The 27,713-nt window shown below is 43.9% G+C and overlaps 2 protein-coding genes across 5 annotated transcripts in view; both read right to left on the bottom strand.

The window, feature by feature from the left end:
- Positions 1 to 388: 388 nt before the first annotated feature.
- Positions 389 to 13,603, bottom strand: RBX1 (ring-box 1). Of its 3 annotated transcripts, XM_052639719.1 has the most exons (5): positions 13,464 to 13,603; positions 11,548 to 11,626; positions 6,574 to 6,644; positions 3,410 to 3,495; positions 389 to 1,434 (listed from the first exon to the last, which is right to left on the bottom strand). In XM_052639719.1, exons 1-5 carry the CDS (start codon positions 13,539 to 13,541, stop codon positions 1,422 to 1,424), a joined length of 327 nt encoding a protein of 108 aa, XP_052495679.1. In that variant the 5' UTR covers positions 13,542 to 13,603; the 3' UTR covers positions 389 to 1,421. The 3 variants fall into 3 exon arrangements, with proteins under 3 accessions (XP_052495679.1, XP_052495681.1, XP_052495680.1); XM_052639721.1 differs by lacking the exon at positions 3,410 to 3,495; XM_052639720.1 differs by lacking the exon at positions 6,574 to 6,644.
- Positions 13,604 to 18,373: 4,770 nt separating this feature from the next.
- XPNPEP3 (X-prolyl aminopeptidase 3) overlaps positions 18,374 to 27,713 on the bottom strand; it is a 43,824-nt gene continuing 34,484 nt past the window's right edge. For both annotated transcript variants that reach the window (XM_052639716.1, XM_052639717.1), the window contains 4 exons: positions 27,446 to 27,531; positions 26,121 to 26,301; positions 24,959 to 25,079; positions 18,374 to 20,964 (listed from right to left, as the gene is read on the bottom strand). In XM_052639716.1, the coding sequence (XP_052495676.1) occupies positions 20,798 to 20,964; positions 24,959 to 25,079; positions 26,121 to 26,301; positions 27,446 to 27,531 (555 nt within the window). In that variant the 3' untranslated portion in view covers positions 18,374 to 20,797. The remainder of the gene's footprint in view (positions 20,965 to 24,958; positions 25,080 to 26,120; positions 26,302 to 27,445; positions 27,532 to 27,713) is intronic.

Genomic DNA, 27,713 nt, shown 5'->3' with positions numbered 1-27,713 from the left:
AGGCAGAACTCTGCAAATATGTGACGCCAGCTGTGTGAAAACTGTTCTTCTGCATCGCTGAAGTGTTCCTGCAGTGTGAATGACCACCTGAAAGGGGTTTAAAGGTGATTTCTGCCGAGGGTGGAAGGAACATCGACGGCAGCAGCCACCTGGCCCTGAGCGACTGCACTACTGGCGGCCAAGTGGGGAAGCTGGGTTCCACCCAGGTTGGACCTCAAAGTTCTTATTACTAAGCTAGAGGTTCTCAAACTTTTGAGTCTCAGGATCCCCTTATGATCTTACACACTGAAGAAACCAGAGTTTTTATGGGGGTTGCATCCACAGATATTTACCACAATGGAAATCAAACAGAAATTTAAAAGAATTTAAAAGAACAAAACCCATCACGTTAACATAAATATTTTTATTCAAAGTAACTAGTTTTCAAAACAAAAGTTAGAAGAGTGGCACTGTTTTACATTTTTGCAAATCTTTTATATCTGATTTAGCAGAAGACAGCTGGATTCACTGCTCTGTTTTTTCATTCAATACGTTGCTTTGGCTGAAGGAAAAAAAGAAAAATTGGCCTTGTACAGACATGCAGCCGGAAAAGGAACTTCGTGAACCTCCTGAAAGTGTTTCCATTACTCCCGCAAGTCCTCAGCACACACCTTGAGAATCACTGCAGTAAATTAACCCGCCTCTCAGTTAAAGACTAAGAGATTGAAGTAGTGTTAGAACTGGCAGTTCTGTCCACAGCCAAGGCATCTTAAACAAATTAGAAAGGGTGGTGGTGAGGAAGGGAAACCTGAATTCTCCTGTTAACTCTAAATGACACTGATTTCCAATTTGAGTTCACAGATTACTCCATCGCCAGCCAAGATGACATATTAATTTTTTTTCAAATTAACTTTTCTAAACTAAAATGAGAAAGCAACATGTCGTACACAAAGTTAACACCTGTACAGCGTTCTCACAGTTTATAAGGCCTCTTTCTGTGCCCACATGATCCTGTTTAGTCCTTGGCAGCCACTTCACGGAGGAGGAAGAGCTCAGAGCAGACAAACCACTCGCCCAAGATCATCAGCAGCAGCCAGGCTGTGGACCAGGCTTCCTCAAGACCAAGCGACGTGCTCACAGGACGATCCTGCTTTGGCTCTGATGAACAAACACCTCACTTTCAAAACCTGGCCTTCCACCCTAGAAAGGGGCGGGAGGCCCTTTACTTGTGTTCACTTTTTGCACATACACAAAAGACAGCGTCTGTTCTAGAATCCAACTGGATTTTATTTGACACAGAATACAGTATGGCTGCCGGAATAGCAAACTGAAAAGACAAAGCAGAAGAGACACAGTTCTATCTAATTTATAATTAAGTAACAGGAGGGCAAGTCATTCAGTGGATAACAAAAACAGTTGAGCTTGATGGAAGAGTTCTTTTTCTAGTGCCCATACCTGGAAGACAAAGTAAATTATTAATTCATTCCTTATCGCGATTCCCTGTTTGAGACTTTAACACCTGCTAAAAATATATCCACCAATCTGGTTAAAACTTTGAAGACTGGGTTTCAACCCTGGTCTCTGCCCCTTTCAGCCTACCGGCCTCCTGTAACATTGTCCCTACCACCCTCTTCATAGTGATGGTCCCCCACTCAACTGCACCCACCTGACTCTTTCCTGGTGCCAGGCAGATGCTGGGCAGTGACAGGGAGGAGTCACGGCTGATGGCTGTGAAAGGGAGCTGCACTTGATGGCCAGTAAGCAGCTAAGACAGCTTGAATCCTCCGCCCCCTTCCCTGTGGGCCGCCTCTTCCCCTCAACTCCCGTACTTGGGCTAGTTTAGGGTAAGACCCCTACAGAGGATAGTAACCGAACAGTCTTCAGTGTCAAAATCTATCACCAGTTCCAATTACAGCCCTGAGTCTGCTGAGCACCGCCGAAAGAACTGTCGAGAAACTAGCTATGGATCTCAGGTCCTTTCTGATTTCCTCAGAGGCCAAAACTTGGCTCCAGAATAACCAATGGTAGGACATTTTTTCCACATGTAAGATTTCTTGAACACAGAATCCATTATCTTAATCTTTGGCCATGGTTCTTAGTGGGTAGTTCGCCTCTGATGAAAATACTTTGCTACACAGATGGAGACCAGGGCACCAGAATTCTGCATCACTGTTGCCATCATCCTGAAGGGCTGCTAGATTTCTTAAGCACTCCTTATAAGAAATTCACTTAAAAATTCCCTAAAAAAGTCCTCACAGGGTAGAGCTCCAGCTTGTTAGTGAGAATAACCTGGAAGTTGTCCATCAGGTTAAAGCATGCTGAAATGAAATTTGCTTCTTATGAATTTGTTTTCCCAGGGCACTCATAACCACAGCCAGGCAAAGTCACCAGCTGGATAAAGCGACAGTGTCAAAGCCTAGCAGGAGGATTCGTCACCCCCCAACTTCTTAGGCTCAGCCCTGGGCACGTGTATGGGCTACGTGAGACAGTTTTGATCCAAAATGGCACCCTGAGCATGCTCCACGGCACAGTCAATTACAAAGGTCTCTTGAGAACTTCGAAAATCCCCCTTTCCATTAAAAATTTGATAAATTAACTGAAAATTCAACAGATAAAAAAGCGTTTCACAGACACATACAACAGGCATAAAAACATATGAAAAGCAGCCCAACTTTACTCAAAGTTTTAAAATATACAATTGAAAACTAATTTTCACCTGTCAGTAGCTAAGATGAAAACGTCTGATAACAAAGCACTGGCAAGAAATGCAGGAGGAAGTCTTCTGCTTCACTGTTGGTAGGGGCTGTGAATTAGTACATACTCTTGGGAAAGGAAAAAAATCTGACACTATCAAAAATAAAAACATACATACTCTTAAACCAGAAATTCCTCTTTTAGGAATTACTAGTACAGACTGATCATCTGAAGTTTTGAAAATTTGCACGCCGTGTATTATTTACACGCTACTACAATTAACAGCAGCAACAATAATGATTTAGTTGAGATAGCCACAGATGCTGTATCAGAATGAATCCCTGTGAGATAAACCAATGAAACATGATATAATTCTAGCCCAAAGCAAAGACAGATGACATTAGTTAGCCCCTGGAGCCTTATTCTTGATGTGATTGTGGAAATATTTAATAGCTTGCAAAATGAGAATTTGCAAGCTTCTACTACTACTTCCAAAGACCCTACCTAGATGGCTGGGAAACTCTAGGCTGCAAGTTTCTAATGTTGGTTCACCTTATGCACTTTCCACAGAGACGAGTCCTCATCTAACTAACCGAAAGCTACTTTATGCACCAGCCATGTTCTATGTCTTCATCTTCTAAAACTGTGCACCCTCCAGCTTGACGTGGGTCCAAGAACAGCACTGACCACAAAGCCCAACCTTACATATGGTGTCGAAACAGCCGGGGACACCTACTTTTGGAATTCCCACTCTCTGTTGTCCAACGGACACACCTGCCGTGTTTTGAGCCAGCGAGAGATGCAGTGGAAGTGGAAAGCATGCTGGAAGAAAAGAGGCATTTTATTAGAAACAATTCTGTGCAGGCTCAGCCGTCTACGGACAATATATCTCAAGGGGAGCAGGGTGGTGATACACAGCGGCTGGAGAAGAATCATGGAAGGCAGCACACAATGGGAGACAAAAGGTCTACAAGGGGTCACACCCGGCTAGGTGCCAGGCCACGGCCCATGAAACATTTGTGAGAGGCTTCGTTCCTACCAAATGAAGAACACATTTAGGAAGCGTGGCGGGTGTTCACGCAATAAGGTCTCTTCCCCTTTGCCTAAGGTAAGATGGAGTGGGGCTTCCTGGGTCTAGTCGGCCTGGAGGGGAGGCTTGCTTTCCTCACACACAGGCAAAAGGAGGCCCTCAATCATCCGCACATTTCAAATTCCCCACTCTTGGTCTCCAGATCCCTCCCCGTCTTGGAGAAGGCAACCCCAGGAGGAGAGGGTTTTCCTTAGCACGTGGCGGTGCATCACTCCCGCCAACCACCCAGAACTGTGACAGGCACGTCCCCAACCTTCCACACCCAGCTCAACACTGCCCAAAGGACTCTATTTGCAGATTTGCTCACAGAGGCATTGCTATTATGAAAGCTTGGTACTCAACAAGCCTCTAGTAGTCGGTGAGATTTTGTCTTAAAAAAGTGAAGTGAAGTGAAGTCGCTCAGCTGTGTCCGACTCTTTGCGACCCCGTGGACTGTAGCCCACCAGGCTCCTCTGTCCATGGGACTCTCCAGGCAAGAACACTGGAGTGGGTTGCCATTTCCTTCTCCAGGATCTTAAAAAAGGAATCAGATAAAAAAATCAGGGTAAGAGGAAGCAATGTGATGGGCACGCTGCATGCAAGCAGCTGGAAGAGCATCAAAGGGCTAGTTCCATGATCAAGATGGGAAGTAAAAGGGCAAAAGTACCAAGAACACTGGTGCTAACAGGGAATGAGGAGCTGGCCTTTGCATTTGGGGAAAAGCAGTCTGTGTGTGTTAGTGACGTGCAGATGCAGTTCTGCAATGATGCTTATCCTTCAGCCCTGCTCGTGTGAGCAGCATCAGGATGGAGCAGCAAGGGTCCCTGCATCTGAGCCACGACGGGTCGGCTGAGGTGAGGCCTAGGGAGAAGTGCTGACACCCCAATACACAATGAAAGTTTGGGCAGGCCTGGCTTACAGCCCCGAAACCTGGTCAGTGTGTCTACCCAAACATGCATGGAACTTAGAGAATCATAATGAGGATTATCATCTGTGAAACCGACTTTCCACAAAGACACACACAGAATGCAGTGATGAAGACTAGAGTCCACACCAGTGCACTGGGGCTACTCGGAGGGACAAAGACTCCCAGGGCGACGGCCCTCTGCAAGATCCTTTTAGTCCTGATGCTCACCCAACTTACGGTGAAAAAGAGGAAAAACAACATTTCCAAAGGGCAGAAAGTGGAGGCATTTTTTCAATCCCCAGGCAGTGGGGACAGGCTCACCTAAGGGCATTCAGGAGCCCCTTCTCCCTCCCAGCTGCCCCACTAGGCTCTTTGCCGCGGTTCAGGGTCCTTGTACTTGCGCCCCACCCTGAAGACGGAGGGAAAGAGGGGCTGCAAATGAGGCTGCTGGGCCGGGACAGCATCCCTGAACATCCTCGATCCCAGCTTTCCTCCTGCGAACAATCTAAGACCTATCAATGGACATACCCAGCAGTCTCAGAACGCACTGCCTAGGGCTTTACACTTGACAGGTGGGCTATAAACACCTATTACCTCACTGGAGCCTGCAGCAACCCCGCCAAGCGTGACGGGTATTATCATCTTCATTTTACAGACAGGAAACTGAAGCCCAGATGAGTTAAGTGATGTGCCTAATTCACGGAGCCAGTCCCCAACACGGGAGCCCAGGACTAGTCCAAAGGCTTCAGGCATACCTGCTGCTCTTCGTGGTGGCAGGTCTCTCGAGTGTGACTCTCCTGAGTCAAATTTAAGGAGCAGCGCACTCCTTTTCCTTCCACCACAAAGTGACATGGTTCTCACTCTACACCTGGATGCCACGGAGAGCCAAGAGCCCGATATGCTTTATTCTTTATCCTCGAAGATGGCACAGTCCCTTGACCAACAGGGGCTACTGTGAGACTGCCAAAGGGACTTGCAGGAGGTATTCTAAGCATTTTTTTATTTGAGCAGAGAAAAAGGTTTATTGCAGGGTCATGCAAGGAGATGGGTGGCTCATGCCCCACTCAAACCCTGAACTCCTCTAAGCATTTTTTTAAACATAAAATCATTTCATCCTGATTATGATGCTAAGCAGTCTACTAACAGCTCCATTTCATGTGAAGCTTAGAGGGGCCAATACCTTGCCCGCAGCTGCCTAACAAGTCAGTCACAGAGACAGGGAGTGGTGGTCTGACTCGAGTGTGGCTTCTTGTCATGCTGGGAGCTCTCTGTCCCCTGGGCACAGGACACCCGGACAGGACATTTTTAGCTCATATGACTGGGACTACATGGCTAGAAGGATGAATTTTTAACGTGCTGGAAATAACATATTTGATGTCTACTATCCTTCACAGCTGTCACTCCCTGGAAGGCTGTACATTCAGTCCAACGATGCTGCACAAAACATTTCTGTCACGAAGCACATTAAAAAAAAAACCCAAATGTTAACTTGGTACATCTGCCCCCCCCACCCCGCCCCCCAGCAACACACACAGGAATGCTCAATTTATTCACCTAACTTAGTTCCACAAGACACTCAGCCTTTAAGAAAATCTGATAAGCAAGTAAAGATGTCCACTAACAGAATGTTCCAATGATTGTGCCGTAGGCTTTGAAGGCAATTCTCAAAGACGAAGCCCAACAATGTTGCTGCCGATGCTGGTATACTTCATAGTTGAGACAAACTACTGCCCCTATAACTAATAATTTTTACGGGTGAATAGTACAATGGTTTTAAATGCCTTTTTTTTTTTTTTCTATCTGTGTACCTTTGGGGAGAAAGATGGGCTAGTCTTTTTTTCTCTAGTTAGTTACAAGATGGGCAAAGAAGGAGAAGCAGTACTATGTTTACAAGCCACGCTGGGAGGAAAAGATATTGCCTTACGTTACAGACGCCCCATGCCACGGTGCACTCTTCAGAAGTAGCGGACGCTTGGTTGGCTTGACATTCTATGCCTGCGGGAACAAGAGCGACATGATCACTGGCCCCCACGAGTAACCACCTTTGACCTCCAGTGGCTCTACCCACGCGCGAAGACATGACAGGGGAGGGGGTGGTGGTGATGGCCTCAACTGGAACAGAATTTCAAGTGGTTAATTAGTTATAATTCTTTTTTAATGAATGTGGAAAGGGGTGATGAACAGAGAAGGCAGAGCTATGACTTAACAGCATGCTTTGCAAAGAATTCCTCCCCTGATTCAAACACAGAGCAACGCAGCAAAGGGTGCTTTCTAATTCTGAACGTGACCTGACTTGTCCAAATGACAGTGATTCCTCCTAATGTGGTAAATTTAGTAAATTCTTAAAGCCACCTCCTAACTCTTGGTGTTCTGAGAACTGGCATCTTCTCTGTGCGGGGTGAATGTTTGCTCTTGGGCCCTACCACCACCCAGGTTTGCCACATGAAAGCCTCATTGGCAAGCTCCAGTCCCTGAAGGAGTCAGGCAGACATACTGAGCTGGTACAGAGCAAATTAAAGGGGGTGTAGAGGGCTGTGGATGCTCTGCGCGAGGACATCAAAACTCAGGTCCTCAAAGCACCGACAACACAGCAAATTTGTGAGGCCGACAGCTTGGAGAACTGGGGGTCACCAGCTGTGATGCTTACTGCCCCGAGACGTTTCTGACCAGTGAGTGGAACAAATTACTGCAAACTACCCAAATATCCACTTCAGAGGGGGAAGGCAGGGAACTTAAATGGAATGAAAATTTGACTGAGATCAAGAAAGGATGAGTAAAGCTTGATTGGGGATAAATATTCCAAGAACAAGAATTACTAGTGTGTAATTTGCTTTCTCTGAAGGTGGTAACTAAATGGAGTCTTCTTTCTGAGGAATAAAAAGCTTCGGGAAAGTCTATATAATAGGAGGCAATTATTTCATACTTTAATAGGTGGAAGATAGTAAAACTGTAAGAAAATAATGCTGAGATGTTAACTTGGTCTTGGGAAGTGACATATAACATAATAATGCTTTTCCCCATCCTGCAAGAAAATGAATGGCAAAGGATCTGAAATCACAGAACTTCTTTGCTACCCAGATTCACAGTTTAAAGAGAGTAACTGGTTTTCCTTCTGAAAAAAGTAGAGAACCTAGCTAGGGTCTATGTCATAAATTAAAAAATATATAGGGGGAACTTCCCTGGCGGTCCAGTGGCTAAGACTTTGTTCCCAATGCAGGGGGCCTGGTTTGATTCCTAGTCAGGGGACTAGATCCCACATGTTGCAACTAAGACCTGGCATAGCCCAATAAATAAATGAAGATTTTAAAATATTAAAAAAAAAAAAAGAATGAACGGGGGCTGTGAATGCACCCTGTTCCAAAGAGATGGCAGAGAAAAGAAAATCTGATGTTCTTCAAGTGGAATCCTCTCACTTAGATGCGGACTGTGTATTAAGAAATCAGCTAAGTAAGAGGCACAATTATTATTTAATAATGAAACTGTTTCAAGGTATATTACCGTGTTTAAATTTTTCTAGGTCTACATATTTTTAGGGGGCTGTCTTTCTATGGCAACTGCAAAGTAGGCTCTCAGTACTTGAATAAGGAAACAAAAATGACTTCTATAAATAGAGAATGGGCGCCAAATATGTATCTATTCTTTATCAGAAAATTCTTAAGAAAGAACAAAAATAAACTGCACAGCACAAGGAATATAGCAAACATTTTATAATAACTTCAAAGGGACTATACGCTATACTTTCAATCACTATGTTGTACCCCTGAAACTAATAAAATATTGTAAGTCAGCTACACTTTAACAATAATTTTAAAAATCAGAAATAGGACTGCAATCTAGAATGCCAGATAAAAGGGGATAAGGCATGAAAAATTACTCTAAGTGTTCTCAAAGATAAAATGTTTTCAAGCTTTTGGTTCAGAGAACGAGCACAGGGGTTTAGTCGTTTGCTTAAACAGGGGAAGACATTGCTCACTGTCAGCCTAAAGCAGACAAAAAGGCAGCACGCACCAGGTTCTTATCAGACCCCTGCAAAGGCACAAGTGTTCTTACAAAGCTTGAGGACTTTAACACAAGGGCCATCACCACCAGAGGACTGCTAAAGAAGCAATAGCTTCTTCCCGGAAGTGAAGAGATTTCACCCTCTGAAAACACGGATGGATCTTTTTTGTGGTTTTAGGAAAAGACTAACTTATGGGCAAAGGCTGGGTCTAAGCACTTCTGGACAACCCTTCATCTGGGACAAGATTACCAGAGGTACTGGAGAAAATGACACCTAGCAGATTGTATTTTTCAGCAACTCTTTAAAAGAACCAAGAAGCAGGGTAATGGAAAGTGAAGTCTGAGGCTGTAAGTAGGACATATAGTATCAATCTGGATGCCAAAAGGGAAGTCTTCACACCAAGAATGCTTTGTAGGTGGGTTCAACTGGAGCTCAGCCATAATTACTCACTTATTTACAACTACACCAGGCCAGAATTTGTTAGAAAATGGCCACTGCTAAATCATGATTCTTATTTTCATCTTTAACGAAAAGTCTTTTTACAAGAACCATAATTCATTTTTGAAAGGAAGACAAGTCCAGTTGCAGTGACCAGATTTCTCTTTAATGTCTGTAATAGGCAGAAGGGTATGTTTCATAAGGGTAAAGACCTGAGCCCAGTCACTGTTTTATCCTGGAGCCTTGCAAAACGCCCAGGGTGTAAATATTCATCAAATGAATAAAACACATGACGTGAAATTACTTTGTTATAGGAGTTTAGTGCTCTCCTTCTGCATCTGACATTTAAAATATATGATAAAGCAGGCATCTATCTTGGAGAAGGAAATGGCAACTCACTCCAGTATTCTTGTCTGGAGAATCCCATGGATGGAGGAGCCTGGTGGGCTACAGTCCACGGGGTCGCAAAGAGTCGGACACGACTGAGCGACTTCACTTTCAGGTGTCTATCTAAAAGCCCACATCAACCCCTCAAGTGTTCAACACTAAGAGAAGACAATATCAATGGACTTTGTCTGTCACTGTCTTCTCAAAAAGAACATTCTCTTGCAACCAGAGAGATGCACAATGACTTAAACACAAGAAGTTAAAAAAAAAAGTCAGGATTATGTAAAATCATTAAGTATTTATAGAAGAGAGCCTCAAGAAAGTAAAATTTTCTCTGGGTACAACTCCTTGTAAAAATGCACAGCCCAAAAAAAAAAAAGAAAAAAAAAGGGCAAGCATGTAATCAAAAACCCCACCCAAGCACATGGAAAACCGTGCATGTGTTTTTCTGTGATGGGTGTTTTCTATCTCCATTAAACATCATGGTAGCTGCTGATCTGCTTTGACTGTTGTGTGAAAAAGTGTTAAAACAGGGTCAAAACTCAAAGAAACCAAGGGCAGTAAACGACCAACACAGACCAAGACTACTTTCCAACACAAAATATTTGATTTGTGCTTTCCAAGTTGCAGTGATCACAGACTGGCCCCCTATTTTGTTTCTGTTCTTCACAGAGCAAGCACCTAGGGAGAAACTATTATGCACTAGAACACTATGCCAGATGCTAGAACACAGCTGTAAATAACATGGAATTATGAAGAGCCAACTAAGTTAAATGACTGCCACAGAATCTCAAAGGAAACTATAAGACATCTTGGAAATACTGAACAGAACTGTTCTAGCTTGTGTTTGTGTGTATGTAAGTATGGTCAGGGAAAACATCTTTGAGCAAGTTTAAGGTGAGATCTGAAGACCAACTAGGGGTTAGTGCTGCATGACCTAATAAGTAGCCCTGGCCACGTATGGCTATTGAGCACCTGAAATGTGGCTAGTCTGAAATGAGATGCACTAGAAGTGTATAACGCACTTTGAAAACTTAGTACAAAAAAAAGGAAAATATTTTGCTTTAAAATACTGATTACATGTTGAAATTTAAAATATCCTGGATATAGGATAAAATACAAATCATCTGTTTAACTTTATTAATATGAGTATCAGAAAAGGTTAAATTATGTACGTGCCTGCATTTTTGACTCACACTTAGTGCTGAGTCAGATAAAGATAGGGGGAGAGTGGTAGAGAAGAGATGGAGAAGATTCCAACAGGATATATAAAGGTTCTAAACAAGAGCACAGGCACCTCAAGAATGGAAAGAAAATCAGAGGAACTACCAGAGTAAAGCAGGACAGCGGCTCAAGAGAAACACAAAGAGACAGGTAAGTCATTGAAAACTAAGTTATAACTTCAGTTCTAGAAAGCTGCACATTCTTTGTGCTATTTCTGATTTCAATCAAACCATTTTAGTATCTGGATGAAAAAATGACTGTTCCTGGTGTGATCAACATTCTGGCCCCTATTACTATAAGGATACTAACTTCCATCAAGAACTAGAACCAAACCTACTATGTGCTGCCCACTATGTGTAATGAAATATGTGGAAATTGAAATGAAATTTCTTTAGAGCAATGAACTGACTACTGAGGTGTCGGCAGTGATGCCCTCTAACTACATTTGGGGCTAACACTGAAAATCCACTCTTGGGCCTCTTTTCTTCATAAATTTTCCCCAGCAAAAACTAGTGCTGGACAGAACGTTTTAGCTCAAAGTTAGCTTTCTTTCATTGCTTTTGTCTTTGAGTGTGGTTACGTGATGGGAAATAGGATATAGCCAACAGGACCTGCGGGTCCACAGTTCATTCTAAATGTGGCCCTGCCATCTTTAGGTTGAGCAGATTTATCCTGAGAGATGGGTATGCCTGCAGGATATCATAAAAAGCTACTTTATTTGAAACTAGAGGTAGAAGGCCCCAAATGCTCTGACTATATTTCTTTGTGAAGAAGAAAATTGGTCACATCAGGATAGCCGCAATCTCTGTAACCTTCTCAACTTCCCCCCATCCTCCTTCAATTACTTACAAAGATCCATAATGTGGTTCCTGCAGATGGCACAGTTATCAACCACAATATCCCAGGCCCAGAGGGCTACTGCATTCCACTGCAAAGAGAAAACAGGGAACAATGCACTCCACTCCTCGTAACAAGGACACACAAACAACACATAAACCACACACACTCTAGGATTTCATGCTGCACTTACCATCTTTTTGGCTACAAGGACCACTAAACAAAAGAGCTGCTGGATAGTACATTACTCTCATTTAGTACTTCAGAGAGCAAGAGCTACACTATGCACACCCATTCTCCCAACAGTCGAGTAAATGAACACAGAAATGAAGGTCATCTTTTAATTTTTACCTACTGTTTAGGTGGCCATGTCAATGCAAACAAATCAGGAATAATGTATAAGTGTCTGGTTTAGGTCTAATAATCACAAACGTGAACTACTGCACAGGCTCTCCTGCAAACCCAGTTGCAGGAGAGCTCAATTTCTGCATAAATGAGTATCTGCTCTTCAAGGCAACTCTGGAAGCAGGAATCGGGGAAAGCAAGGAACAGAATGAACTAAGATGATGATTGGATCATAAAACGGGTAATCATGGGATAAGCGGATAACCAATCACCCAGTGTCAGTACACACCAAGGTCATCTCTTAAATCTTAGAAGATAATTGCATAATAAACTTTAGAATTTTGTTTCCTATCTGCTTAGACTGTTATATTTAATTTCCGCAAGAGTTTATCTAAAAGTAGCATTTAAGTAACTCAACCTTCTGACTTCTGCAATTATAAATATTTCGAAACTCCTTTTCATCCACGAATCTGGTGCCACTTCCTAAACTTTCATCCCTTTCTAGCCTAGTTCTCAGTGTCTGGTAACTTCTTCAGTACTTTTCACACGACAGCTTCAACTTGGAGGAAAAAAAAAATCCTACTTCTATTCTTCAATATGGCTGCTGGCTGTACCTGAGCATGCAGTGCCCACAATGAAACGACAAAAAGCACCAGGAGGGGGAATACTGCCAGGGTCTAGAACATCTTCCCTATTTCAGAGTCTTCATTTTGTACATATTTGTTTTACCTTAGTTGGGAATCGGCACTTTTCTCCCAAACTGTATAGTTGCAAACAACCGTAAGGCATTTCATGCAAATAGACACGTTCCACACATTTCTGCTTTTCCATTTCTACCAGGTCGTTCGCAACTAGTACTCAACTCTCGCTAAATGACACAAGGTTTAAGCTCACATTTTAACAAATTCCACCATGCTTTGTTTTTTTGGACAGGGGGTTTCTGGATATGACCGCAGGACTCGGGGCAGCTTTGTGACAAACCTACAGACCTCTCAGAAGAGCCAAGAGTTACACTCGAGACACTTTTAACTTGGCAGGGGCGAGGACCGGAGAGGGCTAATGGAGGCCTCGGTTAGGCGAAGACCAGGTCGTGGTCCGTCAGAGGGACTCCAAGTTTCAGACAGAGGCAAGGCACGGAGATGTCCAGCCCGGGTCCTCAGAGGCCTCCAATGCGGTAGGACCTCAGGTTCCCGGCTTTCGCCGCACTGCCCCCATCCTCCACCCGCCGCAAGGCTCCGACTCCCCCCTTCCACCCACCCCACCCGCTCTTTCCCCACCCCTCCGCCACTCCAGTGACAGCTCAGGCGCTTGGCTCCTGCAGTCAAGTCGCAACCGCACTATCTCAATAAGCACTTCCGTGATTGGCCCCTCAGCCTCTGAACGAAACCAACACCGCCCCGGACAGTGGGCCGCAGCCACGCCGATCAATCCTAAGGCCCGCCCCCCGGCTTCCTTTCCTGGTACCCTGTCCCAGGAACGCCCTGAAATGAAGCCCTTTCCTCCGCGCTTCGGTCATCCTCGGGCCTGCCAGCCAGATCCGCGTCTCTCTAGCTTCCCCGAGGAAGGCGCTGGCGAGACCCAACCTTTTTCACTTCAAAGCGCTTCTTGCCCGCGCCGCTGTTGGTGCCGCTCGGGGTATCCACATCCATCGCTGCCGCCATTTTGGAAACACACAGTCTGTCGGCCGGCTACTGCGCCTGCGCGCCAGCGCACGCCTCGCTTCCCCTCCCACCCTGGCACCGCCTCCCTCACCCCACCCCTTACTGGCGCGCTAGGGGCATGTAGGGGCGGAGCGTGTAGCCACGCCCCTTAAAGGCGCTGGCGCTAGTTTCCCCCCTACTCTACCCCTCCTCACACACCTACCCCGCGTTGGCCGGGAGGAGGCGGAGGCCGGAGTGGCTCGGGCGGGGCGGGGCGGGGCGGGGCTGGCCGACGCGAGCGAGCCGGGTGGAGACGTTCGAAAGGACTCGCTCTTGTTGCCCTTCCCCCTGGAAGCCCCCAGCCACACTCTCAGCTGGGGCGGCGGCTGCTTCCTTCGCCTGCACCGCGACCTGCAGCACCGGCTCCGCCTCTCGTTCCCCGGCGCCGCGCAGGCCCCCACTGCCCGCCGGTCCTCGTCGCGTTCTTCCGGGGAAGGAGCAAGGGTGGGCGTCCCGCCTCCTGCTGCCGCCAAACCTGAAACCTCACACTGGGCTTTCCAGATACAGATCGGCTCTGAACCCGGCGGAGGTGCTTACCCTCCCTGAAAGGCCGTTCGAGTTCCTGATTCCAATTCGGGAAATCCTCAGGATTCAGCGGGAAGATGGTCTCTCCCTCCTGCCCAGTGTCCTCCCCAGGACTGAACTGAGCAGGCATTCTCCAGCCCTGCCTTCACCTGCCCACCTGAAAGAGGGGGCCGGAGGAGGCTTAGGAGCCTGGGAAGTGCCGGCCCCAGCCTACCCCAAATATACCAGTCCGCCCTGGAAGGGTCTGTGGTTCAAGTGCACGATTTCATCTTCACTCGCTTGAGCACACTCTTCTCATTCCTCAACGAGTGCTCATCTTTCTCCTTAATTTCGGCCCTCTTTCCTCTAGCTGCGCTATCCTCGCATTTGAAGTCGCTGCACTTTTTCAAGTATTTGTGTGAGGTATTTGTCACTTATTCTTACTGATCATTCCTTAACCGCAAAAGCACCTGTACTTTCTGTCACCTTCCCATCTCTAGACCAGGCTCCACTTTTTCATCTCTAATCCTGCAGAGGTATGACTCTGCTCGATCACTCTTAAATCTTGTGTAGACTTTTTTGAAATCTCATGTTTTCTCTTAAAAGAAAATTGAAGAGTGATGGATTGTGTTGACTCCACTGTTAAACCAGAAGAAATAGGATTTGTTTCCTTGTCTTAATCGTAAAGAACAACAAATCTGTGGAAACACCACCACAGCTTTAACCAGACTAGAATATAGAAAATTTGTGTGCGAGGAAACCTTACAAAGCAAGTTTTTTTAAATTAATGATTCCATTTTAGGAATTCAGTTATTTGTTTTCTTGCCGGAGTATTGGAAAACCAGAGTAAATTAAAGTATTGAGGGCATATGAAGGCAATGGCACCCCACTCCAGTACTCTTGCCAGGAAAATCCTATGGACGGAGGAGCCTAGAAGTCTGCAGTCCATGGGGTCGCTGAGGGTCGGACACGACTGAGCGACTTCACTTTCACTTTTCACTTTCATGCATTAGAGAAGGAAATGGCAACCCACTTCAGTGTTCTTGCCTGGAGAATCCCAGGGACAGGGGAGCCTGGTGGGCTGCCCTCTATGGGGTCGCACAGAGTCGGACACGACTGAAGTGAGTTAGCAATATCTTCATTCAACAAATTCATTGAATGTTTACTGAGTCCTGTTGTAAATGGGAGAGATACAGTGATGCAGAGTCAAACACCTCATGGGAAATAATATACAAGTCAACAAACATATCAGAAAATCGCAGGCATCAATAAGTCAAAAAAAGTCGAGACTGAGGGGAGATGGAGGCAATATTAAAATAGGTGATTAGATAAGGCCCCTATGAGGAGTAACATTTCAGCTGAATTCCTTGCAAGGGCCTAAAAGACCCTGTATGATATGCTTCCAGTTCATTTTACTGAACTTTTTCCTTTAATGGTACATGTACCTTCTCACTTTTTGTTTACTCATTTGTTAGATTTATTGCTTCTGTGTGTCTGGCCAGGAGAAGGAATATTTTATTATTCTCTTTATTTTTGACTGCCTTGTGCAGGTTGTGGGATCTTTGTTTCCCGACCAGGGTTTGAACCTGGGCCCTCAGCAGTGAAAGCTTGGTATCCTAGCCTGGGAATTCCCTACTGTTTTCTTTATTGATAACAAATACTCCTAGAACAGTGGTTGGTCCGTTGTATTTGCCCACTAAGTGTTGATTGAATAAATTTGAAACTTATGGAGCAAGGGTGGTTAAGAGATGTGAGACAGGCAGGTAGGGGTCAGATCAGGTGGGGATATTATTGTAGATGTTATTGGAAGGCATTGGAGGGGAACAGTGTAAGGGAGGGGACTCACAGTGACATGTGTGCGTGCACACATGTACTCAGTCGTGTCTGAGTCTTTGCAACCCCCTGGACTGTAGCCCACCAGGCTCCTCTGTCCATGGGATTTTCTAGGCAAGATACTGGAGTAGGTTGCCATTTTCAGGGGATCCTCCCGACCTAGGGATTTAATATGAGTCTCTTGTGTCTCCTGCATTGACAGATGAATTCTTTACCACTGCGCCACCTGGGAAGCCCAAAAGTGACTTAATCTTATTTGAATTTTGAAAAATTTTAAACTTTGTTGGAAGCAGGTATTGTAGAGATACAGGAGAGGAAGCAGCAACAGTTTGCAAGTTGTTTGCTCTGTGAAGAGCTACGGTGGGGCTGTTCCATTAAGCTATGAAAGCCTCATGTACTGATCTCTCCTTTGGATATTTTCCTGGCTGTGATGATTGGCCATGTCTTTCTGTATACTAGCTCCTGCTGCATCAGCTTTTTGTAGACCCCATATAGATTCTTACCCTTCATAATTTTAGTTTACAATGCAATGGGCTGTTCAGTTTAGCTCTGTTAGTTGATCCACCCATTCATTCATTCAACAAATATTCCTAAAATATTCACAGAACCTGCTGTGTGTCAACTATACCATATTGCTTTAGATTAAAAGGTATCTGATATTCTAAGAACTTGGAAAAGTCCCTTTTCATCATTGAATTTACCATATGTAGAAGAGAGGCAATAGTCAGTTAACGATAATTCCAGTGAATTTTAGCAAAGGAGAAGTAAAGGGTGCCTTGAAGCAGAAAGACTGCCTGGAAGGTAGAGGAAGTCCTCTTAGAGGAAATGGTTTGAGATTGAAGGAGAGCCAGACAAAGAAGACTGCATGCAGTGGTATGCTGGTAAATAAAATGAAACAGCTCTTGGGATTTCCTTGGTGGTCCAGTGACTAAGACTGTAAGCACCCAATGCTGGGGGCCCAGGTTCAATCACTGGTCAGGGAATTGGATCCCATGTGCCACAACTAACAGTTTGCATGCTGCAACTAAAGATCCTGGGTACAACTGAGACCTGGCACAGCCAAATGGATAAATACTAAAAACAAACAAAACCAGTTCTTAAAAAAATAAAGTTCTGATTTGTAGCTTTAGCAGTCAGACTGCAAAATTCTCAAAAGGTTAACAATTGCTCCTGCAAACTTGAGGCAGTTTGGCTCCAGCACTCACACACACTGAGGGATGTGGAAGAAGGTGCTATTCCAGGAAGAGCCAACGGCATACAGAAGGGGCTGCAAGCATAGAACGCATAGCACACTAGTGAGGAAGCCTGGAATGGCTCAAACATGAAGAGAACCAGTGGGATACGAGTCTGCAAAGATGTACAACAATCGTTAGCCTCTTTTCCCAGATCCGTAAGTTGGTATCTTGAAATTGGCCATAATTGTCCTATTTATGCCATGGAAATTGGCAAATGCTACAGCTGGGGATTCCCTTATCCTCCTAGAGTCAATTGATCAACATTTACCACTGGTATGAACCAGGGCATGCGATGTTTGGTAGAGCCATGCGAAGAGTTTTGGTCTTTATCTGCAGTGATGAGCAACCACCGAAGGATTTTAACCAGTCACATGGTCAGATGGGGCTTCCCAGGTGGCACCAGTGGTAAAGAACCCAGCTACTAATGCAGGAGATATGGGATGCGGGTTCGATCCCTGGTTCAGGAAGATCCCCTAGAGGATGGCACAGCAACCCACTCCAGTATTCTTGTCTGGAGACTCCTGTGTCCATAGGGTCACAAAGAGTCGGACACGCCTGAAGTGACTCAGCACAGGCTCAACAGTTGTGGTGCAGGGGCTTTGTTTCTCCGAGGCATGTGAGGTCTTCCTGGATTGGGGATTGAGTGTCTCCGAGGCATTGAGGTCTTCCTGGATTGGGGACTGAGTGTCTCCTGATTGGAAGGCAGATTCTTAACCACTGAGCCACCTGAGAAGGCTGCCCCCACCCCGCCCACCCCCTGCCTACCCAGTTTGCTTAAGCTGTAATTGACAATACTGTAAGATGTTTAAAGTCTACATCCTAATGATTTGATACACATATATACTGTGAAAAGATGTCTCCCATCGAGTTAATTAACACATCCATCACCTCACAAATTTCTTTTTTTGGTGTGTGAGAACATTTAGGTTTTACTTTCTCAGCAGATTTCAATTTTACAATACAATGTTATCAAGTACAGTCACCATGTCATATGTTACATCCTTGAGTAAATCTAATCCATTGGTTCCCCCCTTCTATGACTGATAAGATTATTCCAAGTTTGCCAACATGATTTTGTGACAGTCGTCAATGAATGCTTTGTAAAACAAAATACTTTGTAAAACAAAAGTTACATTTAAAGCTGTGAACTTTAGATTTGAAAATAACACACAAACACCAACCATACATTCTTATATTGTTTTATAGTTTATTTTTAAAATGACAGTAACAAATGCTCTTCCCTTGTTGGGGAATAATGTATTTTCAGTCAATAGCGCCTTAAAAAGTAACAGCATTTTGTCCAAATTGAACTTATATAATTGCACAAAAGTCAAACAAAGCATTAAGAAATGCTCACAAAGACTGCAGTTCCCTCAGCTCCTCATGAAGCAAACCCCCAAAGGCTTGGGTTTCAGTGGAGACCCCTGACCTGAATAATACTGATGCTCACCCCGAGTTCTCAGGGACACACAGGCAGAGGTGAGAGCAGCCAGGAAGACCCATATGCTTTGTGATAGTGGAATTCTGCTCTACCACTAGGGCTTAATGATACAGTCACGTTCTCATATTAGAATTATTAAGCACTTCAGCTTGAAGTATATTTGTTCAGGCTTAAAACACACCCTTATCAGCTTACATTCTGGGATACAGATCCCACTTCAGGAAACTAAAAAAAAATAAAAAATAGAACCACACCATAAAAATCTCTTCCAAGAGATGTCCTTTATGCTGCCACCCCAGCCCTCATGTACTTTCTAACATACATACAAAAATAAGTTACATGATCGCTGATCATATGCCAGCTGAGGGATGGTAAACAGAGGCTAACTCAAAGCCCAACTCGTTTTATTGACAGCAGTTACTGGAAGGACTCTGAAGGCACAGCTGGGCTGGTGAAAAGCCGCTGTGCTGTGTCTGTGATCTGACATGGACACAGGACAGGAGAGGCAGCACGCACGCATCATGTCTGCAGTCTTTCTATTATTAAGAAAGTTAAGGAGGATGTTGGTTATGTATGTCTTAAAATATGTAACAAAGCCCATTTTTAAAATTTTAATGAGATACAGTGTCTTCATCTGGAGGTTTAACTTACTTTATGGCTTTTAAACCCAATTAATATATAATATCTATAGTAGGAGTTTTCCTTTTCTGACCATACGAAAGTTAATGAAAAGATAACAATATTTTGAAAGAAGACACACAAAGACAGCTTTAAGTCACCATGAGAGGTACCTTCCTAACTTGGGTACAACTATGCGAACAGGAGAGTTATTATTCTACTTCTTAATTGCTGTGTTTCAAATTAAAGAAACATAGTCACAGTTTCTTTATCACAGGGAAAAATAGCGACTCCCGAATACTTTCACAGCCATAAAAGTATGTGGGAGAGGCAACAATGCTCCTCTCCTAGCCTGTTCTTCCCTAAAGCAATTATTTTCTTAAATTTATGTTCTAACAGCATGTTTTATACATCTTGGGTTCATATTCAAGTTTAAAGGAGGTGAATACACTATTTCCTAAAGCAGCCCCCTATGACTGAAACTCCCAAATAAACCATCTGCAAGGGTCTAGCCCCATTCACTCTGCAAACTGAGTTTAACATAACTGCATTCAATGCTGTATGGAGGGAAATGCTAGCCTTTCCCATTGCCCGTCCAGTGCTAACGTCCAAGGAAGGAAAGGATCAGAGGGTATTTACAGCTACTGGCTGGGTTCCATGGTTTGCTTTTATCAGCGCTAGAGGAAATCACAGAATGATAACTGGGTGCTGTTCCCCTGACTCTTAACAGGGTGAGCAGAGGATCTGCCCTTGGCCAGAGAGGCAGCTTCAAGGCTGTGCTCTGAGGATTGGTGTGGTAAGAGTCTATGCAGACAGCAAGGATATCTGGGAAAGGAGTGCTCTTTAGATTGACAACAGACAGATGGCGGTCTGGATCTAGAGCAGACACATACATACTTTTCTTTCTCTTCCATTTCCTTATCAAGACTCTAAACGCCTTCCAGGTCCCAGGCAACCAAATAGTAAGAAAAGCTCAAAAATGTTCTGTTCGATAGCTAGTGTTGCTAGACTCTGGACTGTGGCTCAGTGATGGGGCTGGAGAACACCAGTGCCCCGAGGGCTCACGTGGGCTCCTGAACAGGTAAGGCAGGTATTATGGAAGGTACATCCTGGCCACCCACAATCACTGACAGGTGGCTTTCAATGTAGGCAGACTCTGGTGATTAGCTCGAAGTACAAGCATTACACAAAAATTTTATGATATTAGGTAGATCTCAGGAAAAGTGCAGAAGAGAAAGGACCTGGAGAGGAGAGAATTTTCCACAAGTGCCAACTGGAATGCATGAACATATGTAACCAACATCTTTCCTTATATCTTAACATTAACCTTGTCTCGGTCATTATTTCTACAGAATTAATGTTAATAAAGTTGCAGTAACATACAGTCCAAAAATGCAATTATTCCAAATTTCTAGCCACAGAACACAAAAGACAACACACACAATCACACAGACTCACACAGCTGCAGCACTCCCCAATGGAACACATGAACAAGTGTCCACAAAGAGACCCCTGGAAAGCACACACGCACAGATGCCTGCGTCTACCCCTCCTGCACCTGAGACCCACGCGGGCTGCCGTGAGGGTCAAGAGGCCCTACTGCATATCTGTTCGATGTCCTTCATCTCTTTGGGACAATCTGCAGAAAGGATGAGCGGGGATGCCTCAGTCACCACCACATCATCCTCAATTCGTACACCAAGACCACGGAACCTCTCGGGGGCATCTTGGTCATCCTCCGGAATATAAATTCCTGAGAAGTAGAAAAAAGAAGTAGAATGTTTGGTTCAGAAATGGCAGTGACTGGATGATTTGGGGCAACTAAGTTAACCTCTTTGTGTTACAATTCATCTGTAAAGCCAGGATCCTAACAGTACCTACCAATAAAAATATGGAGTGAAAGTGAGATAATAGATATAAAAAAGAATCCAAGTCTATGCCCCAAACAGTAATGCTGAAGAAGCTGAAGTTGAACGGTTCTATGAAGACCTACAAGACCTTTTAGAACTAACACCCAAAAAAGATGTCCTTTTCATTATAGGGGACTGGAATGCAAAAGTAGGAAGTCAAGAAACACCTGGAGTAAGAGGCAAATTTGGCCTTGGAATGCAGAATGAAGCAGGGCAAAGACTAATAGAGTTTTGCCAAGAAAATGCACTGGTCATAGCAAACACCCTCTTCCAAAAACACAAGAGAAGACTCTACACATGGACATCACCAGATGGTCAACACCGAAATCAGATTGATTCTATTCTTTGCAGCCAAAGATGGAGAAGCTCTATACAGTCAACAAAAACAAGACCAGGAGCTGACTGTGGCTCAGATCATGAACTCCTTATTACCAGATTCAGACTCAAATTGAAGAAAGTAGGGAAAACCACTAGACCATTCAGGTATGACCTAAATCAAATCCCTTATGATTATACAGTGGAAGTGAGAAATAGATTCAAGGGACTAGATCTGATAGATAGAGTGCCTGATGAACTATGGAATGAGGTTCGTGACATTGTACAGGAGACAGGGATCAAGACCATCCCCACGGAAAAGAAATGCAAAAAAGCAAAATGGCTGTCTGGGAAGGCCTTACAAATAGCTGTGAAAAGAAGAGAAGCGAAAAACAAAGGAGAAAAGGAAAGATATAAGCATCTGAATGCAGAGTTCCAGAGAATAGCAAGAAGAGATAAGAAAGCCTTCTTCAGAGATCAATGCAAAGAAATAGAGGGAAACAACAGAATGGGAAAGACTAGAGATCTCTACAAGAATATTAGAGATACCAAGGGAACATTTCATGCAAAGATGGGCTCGATAAAGGACAGAAATGGTATGGACCTAACAGAAGCAGAAGATATTAAGAAGAGGTGGCAAGAATACACAGAACAACTGTACAAAAAAGATCTTCATGACCTGGATAATCACAATGGTGTGATCACTCATCTAGAGCCAGACATCCTGGAATGTGAAGTCAAGTGGGCCTTAGAAAGCATCACTATGAACAAAGCTAGTGGAGGTGATGGAATTCCAGTGGAGCTATTTCAAATCCTGAAAGATGATGCTGTGAAAGTGTTGCACTCAATATGTCAGCAAATTTGGAAAACTCACCAGTGGCCACAGGACTGGAAAAGGTCAGTTTTCATTCCAATCCCAAAGAAAGGAAATGCCAAAGAATGCTCAAACTACCGTACAATTGCACTCATCTCACACACTACTAAAGCAATGCTCAAAATTCTCCAAGCCAGGCTTCAACAATATGTGAACCATGAACTTCCTGATGTTCAAGCTGGTTTTAGAAAAGGCAGAGGAACCAGAGATCAAATTGCCAGCATCTGCTGGATCATTGAAAAAGCAAGAGAGTCCCAGAAAAACATCTACTTCTGCTTTATTGACTATGCCAAAGCCTTTGACTGTGTGGATCACAATAAACTGTGGAAAATTCTGAAAGAGATGGGAATACCAGACCATCTGACCTGCCTCTTGAGAAATCTGTATGCAGGTCAGGAAGCAACAGTTAGAACTGGACATGGAACAACAGACTGGCTCCAAATAGGAAAAGGAGTACGTCAAGGCTGTATATTGTTACCCTGCTTATTTAACTTCTATGCAGAGTACATCATGAGAAATGCTGGACTGGAGGAAACACAAGTTGGAATCAAGATTGCCGGGAGAAATATCAATAACCTCAGATATGCAGATGACACCACCCTTATGGCAGAAAGTGAAGAGGAACTAAAAAGCCTCTTGATGAAAGTGAAAGAGGAGAGTGAAAAAGTTGGCTTAAAGCTCAACATTCAGAAAACGAAGATCATGGCATCTGGTCCCATCACTTCATGGGAAATAGATGGGGAAACAGTGGAAACAGTGTCAGACTTTATTTTTTTGGGCTCCAAAATCACTGCAGATGGTGACTGCAGCCATGAAATTAAAAGAGGCTTACTCCTTGGAAGAAAAGTTATGAGCAACCTAGATTGCATATTCAAAAGCAGAGACATTACTTTGCCGACTAAGGTCCGTCTAGTCAAGGCTATGGTTTTTCCTGTGGTCATGTATGGATGTGAGAGTTGGACTGTGAAGAAGGCTGAGTGCTGAAGAATTGATGCTTTTGAACTGTGGTGTTGGAGAAGACTCTTGAGAGTCCCTTGGACTGCAAGGAGATCCAACCAGTCCATCCTGAAGAAGATCAACCCTGGGATTTCTTTGGAAGGAATGATGCTAAAGCTGAAACTCCAGCACTTTGGCCACCTGATGCAAAGAGTTGACTCATTGGAAAAGACTCTGATGCTGGGAGGGATTGGGGGCAGGAGGAGAAGGGGATGACAGAGGATGAGATGGCTGGATGGCATCACTGACTCGATGGATGTGAGTCTGAGTGAACTCCGGGAGTTGGTGATGGACAGGGAGGCCTGGCGTGCTGCAATTCATGGGGTCGCAAAGAGTTGGACACGACTGAGCGACTGAAATGAACTGAACTGAACATTACTAGAACTATTATTGTAGTTATTTTATGTTATTAGTCTTCAAGATCTCTTCAACTACAATAATGTTGATCATGATTGTCACGTGCTAATGGCTCAAATAGGCCACTAAAGTTACTTTATGAGTATGTCAATATATGCTGGGAACTAATAGATTACATAAATGCATTCTTTCTTTGCCTAACAGTCCCTTGGAAGAAGGGCACTTATCAAAAATAAGGACATATAGAATTTTATCATGTATTTAAAAAACACTTATATTAGTCTCAACAACGAGAAGCTGCAGAAATACTTAAATAAGTCATAAGTGTAACTGATGCACGTGATATAAAGAGGGAAAAAGGAAGAGTTTAATGAACATCTGAAAAATTCTAAAAGGCCAAGCTTCCCTTTCTAATCATAAAATCAGACAGACACCAGGTCTTTTCATTTTAAGAAACTGTAAATTTCCTGTTCTATACTCACAGATGCTGTTCTGTGATAAGAAAAGGATCAGCAAAGGAAAGTGTAGTCAAAGTCTAAGGAAGTGGCAACTTGATTGGACTAAATGGTAAATAAGGCCACAGATAGCAACATACACCTGGGCTCAAAGGGGAGCTTAAAAGGCGTGTCCCAGCTATAACCTATATAATTTAGATGTGAAAACACTCGAAATTTAAGACTGAGATCTGCTTTCATGAGAGAAACAGCATCTGTGTTTAAAACTAACTTGTAGTCTCCATCTTCACACTCCACCACGGCCTCTACTTCTCTCCTGCCCCACGCCTACCATCATTCAGGCTGGGGAACCATCAGACTGCCCGCTCTCTCTGAAGCCCAGGAGAAAGGGTCTGGATACTGAAGAGTGGAATAATGCAGGCAGTTCCATGCAGTTTGCAGAGGAGCTGCAACTGTGAATGTGGGGAATCTGAGAATCTCTGAAGGAAAGTGCCAGGGGTTCACAAGCGTCAGCAGCCCACCACAAAAGGAAGACCAGTACAAACTGGTCCTGGCAAAGGCAGGGTTAAAATAAATATTTATTTCTTAATATCTACTGATAGGAAGTATTCCCCATCTGTTGTTTATTGGAGAAGTCAAATTAAACAAATTGTGTGATGTTAAATAAAAAAGCTCAAGGAGGATCTAAAATAAAGTTCCCTTCTATACTGGAGAGATTCATATTCCTGTTTCTTCCAATTTAATTACATTGGTTCACATAAGAAGAAAGTGTTTGCCCTTCTATCTAACACTAGGATTATGCGTCCCAGCGGATGGGAGGCTGTGGGCACCTCCCCTTACCTGGCTCCACGGTGATTACCATACCGGGCTGGAGAGGGAGGGAGCGGGGCATGTCTGGAGTGTCGTGGACATCCATCCCCAGGTAATGGCCAACATGATGGGGGCAGTATTTTCGAGCAGCCTGGAAATGATATGACCACAGTGTTATCAGAGCAATGACCCTTAGGGGAAAAGCTGGGCCTGTGTAAATCCATGAGATATGTGTCAATACTGCCCCCTGCCCTGAGCTCCGCCGCCTGTGTCATCTATCCTTGGGCTAATGCTTAAGAGACTGAAACTGCTACTTCTTGTGTGTAATTCTGCCAATGGCATTCTGTTAGTAACGAATCCACATTTCTGTTCCTACTACTTCACACTACACACATGCTAACTGGGGTCGCCCCAGCAATGACAATGGCAAGTGAAAATTTCTTTTCTGGCGGGGAGGGGAGATAATTATGCCCACATCCCTCTCAGGGAGCCTTCTCTGGAGACCCTAAGTATCTCACAGCAGCTTGCGGGGTAGGTAGGAAATGTCATATAACACAGTAATTATGAGGCATTTACCAACCTGAGTACTTCTGTTAATTAAAGATTTGTTGGCATGAACAGGAGGAATTACAGCTTCTTCCCTACTGATATAAGAAGCCCTGGCAGTCTAACTTGGAGATAAGAGATACCTTACTGGTCTGTCTGGCTTGACCACCTGGCATCTTAATTTAAAACTGAGTCTTTAAAGTTTTCTTCAATACCATCACACTTTGGATGCAGATGAAATTCCCTAAAGACATGGCAAGTGAGGATACTGTTAAAAGTCTCAGCAATGCTACTGAAGCCACACACACCTTCACCCTTCGACCCCTAGTTTTTCAAAATCTTTAAAAAAGAATTGAAGAGTTAACCTCTCCTCCCTTTTCTGTCCTTTTCCACCTTGTCTATAGCAGACTTCATTTTATGTTTTCTGAAGATTGAGCTAGTCACACAGTATGCAATGAACGGCATATGCCGCCATCTTCTGGGAGAAAGAAGTACTGCGCCTTTTGTCTTCCTCTATGTTCAAAGAAGTCCCTCTTACAGAAGAATCACAAACTCCTGTTTCTAAATCGAATTAGCTTTTCATAGGATAAAGCCCAAGCAGCATGTCAGGTGTTCTGAAGAACTGGGATCGAAGGAAGTGAAATACCTTGAAGGGATTCTTCTCCTTAATGTTCTTCGTGATCCCCAACTCCTTTAGCTTCTGGCTTATCAATGTCAGCATCATGCTGTAGACATTCTCCAAGCTGGTTCCAGGGCAACAGAGGGTCAGACAATCTCTCTGGACTTCGAGAACAGCTTCATAGAGCTCTGCTTGAGGTGCCGTGAACCTGGTGACAGGGAAACCCAAGAATGAGAATTTGGAACAGCCTGATATTGCAGGGAGTTTTCTTCTAAGTTTGATTAGAAAAACTCTCAACGGTCAGCAGATAGACATGGTGAAGTGAGAAGATGCACCCAGCCATGAATGCAGTTAGAGGGCCAGATCAGGCTGAACCTTGATCCTTCCCATTTTTTTTTAACCATTAAAAAAACACAAAACACAAACAAAACCAACCAGTCAACCAACCAACCAACCAAAGAAAAAAACTGTCTAAAGATCTACTTCTTACAGGCAAAGCAGATGTCATGGGATAAACTAGTCGATACTTTGGCTACTAGTAACTTACTAGTTTCTGCATGTCCTTAGAATAATCATTTCTTTAGCAGTAATGGAGGAAAACTCTAACCACTTACATCTTACCAATTACAGCTTTTCTTTCAAGGACAGACTTATAGCTGCAGTTGCTGCCAGCTTTTAGAAAGCTCTCTGGTGTCTTCAGACACTTGTTTTTATTTTTATTTTTTTTATTTTTGGTGGCAGTGGGTCTTTGTTGCTGCAGGCTGGCTTTCTCTAGTTGTAGAGTGGCGGCTACTTTGTTGCGGTGTGCAGGCTTCTCACTGCGGTGGCTTCTCTTCTTGTGGAGTGCAGGCATCAGGCACACGGGCTTCAGTAATTGCAGCATGCAGGCCCACTAGTTGTGGTGCACGGGTTTAGTTGCTCCACAGCATGTGGAATCTTCCCGGACCAGAGCTCAAACCTGTGTGCCCTGCACTGGCAGGTGGATTCTTACCCCCTGTACCACCAGAGAAGTTCTAAATGCTGTTTTCAATATTTTGTCCAGATTCTATATTATCTGTGGAGGGTTAACCTGGCCAAACTATTCTACCAAAACCTAAATATTATTTTTGCCATCAGAAAAGTAAAAACTTTAAATTTATTTTTTTTTAAAGTGTGTGCACATTTTAACTAGGTATCTTTACATGCCTCATTCATCATATGATGAATAAAGCAGTCTCAGAAAAGAATCAGGAGCTTTGTAAAGGCAGTTAACCTGAGCTGGAGGGACCCTGTATATTTTAGTCCTTTATTCCGAACATATCCATTTTCTAACTCATATTCCTAAGAAGCAGTGGGATCTGTAGCAGCCCTACCTGCCATTGATAGGCCAGGTACGAGTGATGTCACTCACGTAGCAGGAAGACTCACAGCCTCCATCCAGCAGCACCATCTCCCCATCCTGGAACAAGAATAAGACAGGTAAACAAAGGTGACTTTGTGACTGTCAGTTGTATCTTCTAACTTAAACTCTTTATGCCTTTCATTAAGAAAAAAAAAAGTTCCAATTTAAAGGAGACTAATCTCTGGTTCCTTCTCACAAGAAACAGCATCTAAGTGTTTCATATGAATTCATGTTGGGTC

The sequence above is a fragment of the Budorcas taxicolor genome, chromosome 5, assembly GCF_023091745.1.
Source record: "Budorcas taxicolor isolate Tak-1 chromosome 5, Takin1.1, whole genome shotgun sequence".
In the NCBI taxonomy this organism is placed as follows: domain Eukaryota; kingdom Metazoa; phylum Chordata; class Mammalia; order Artiodactyla; family Bovidae; genus Budorcas; species Budorcas taxicolor.
This window is presented reverse-complemented; position numbering and strand designations above follow the sequence as displayed.

Coding starts and splice junctions, on each gene's coding strand:
- RBX1 (XM_052639719.1), bottom strand. CDS start 13,541: ATGGCGGCAGCGATGGATGTGGATACCCCGAGCGGCACCAACAGCGGC. Junction 11,627..13,463: donor AGCGCTTTGAAGTGAAAAAG/GTTGGGTCTCGC, acceptor TTCTCTTTGCAG/TGGAATGCAGTAGCCCTCTG. Junction 3,496..6,573: donor TGGCATGGGGCGTCTGTAAC/GTAAGGCAATAT, acceptor CTTTTCTTCCAG/CATGCTTTCCACTTCCACTG.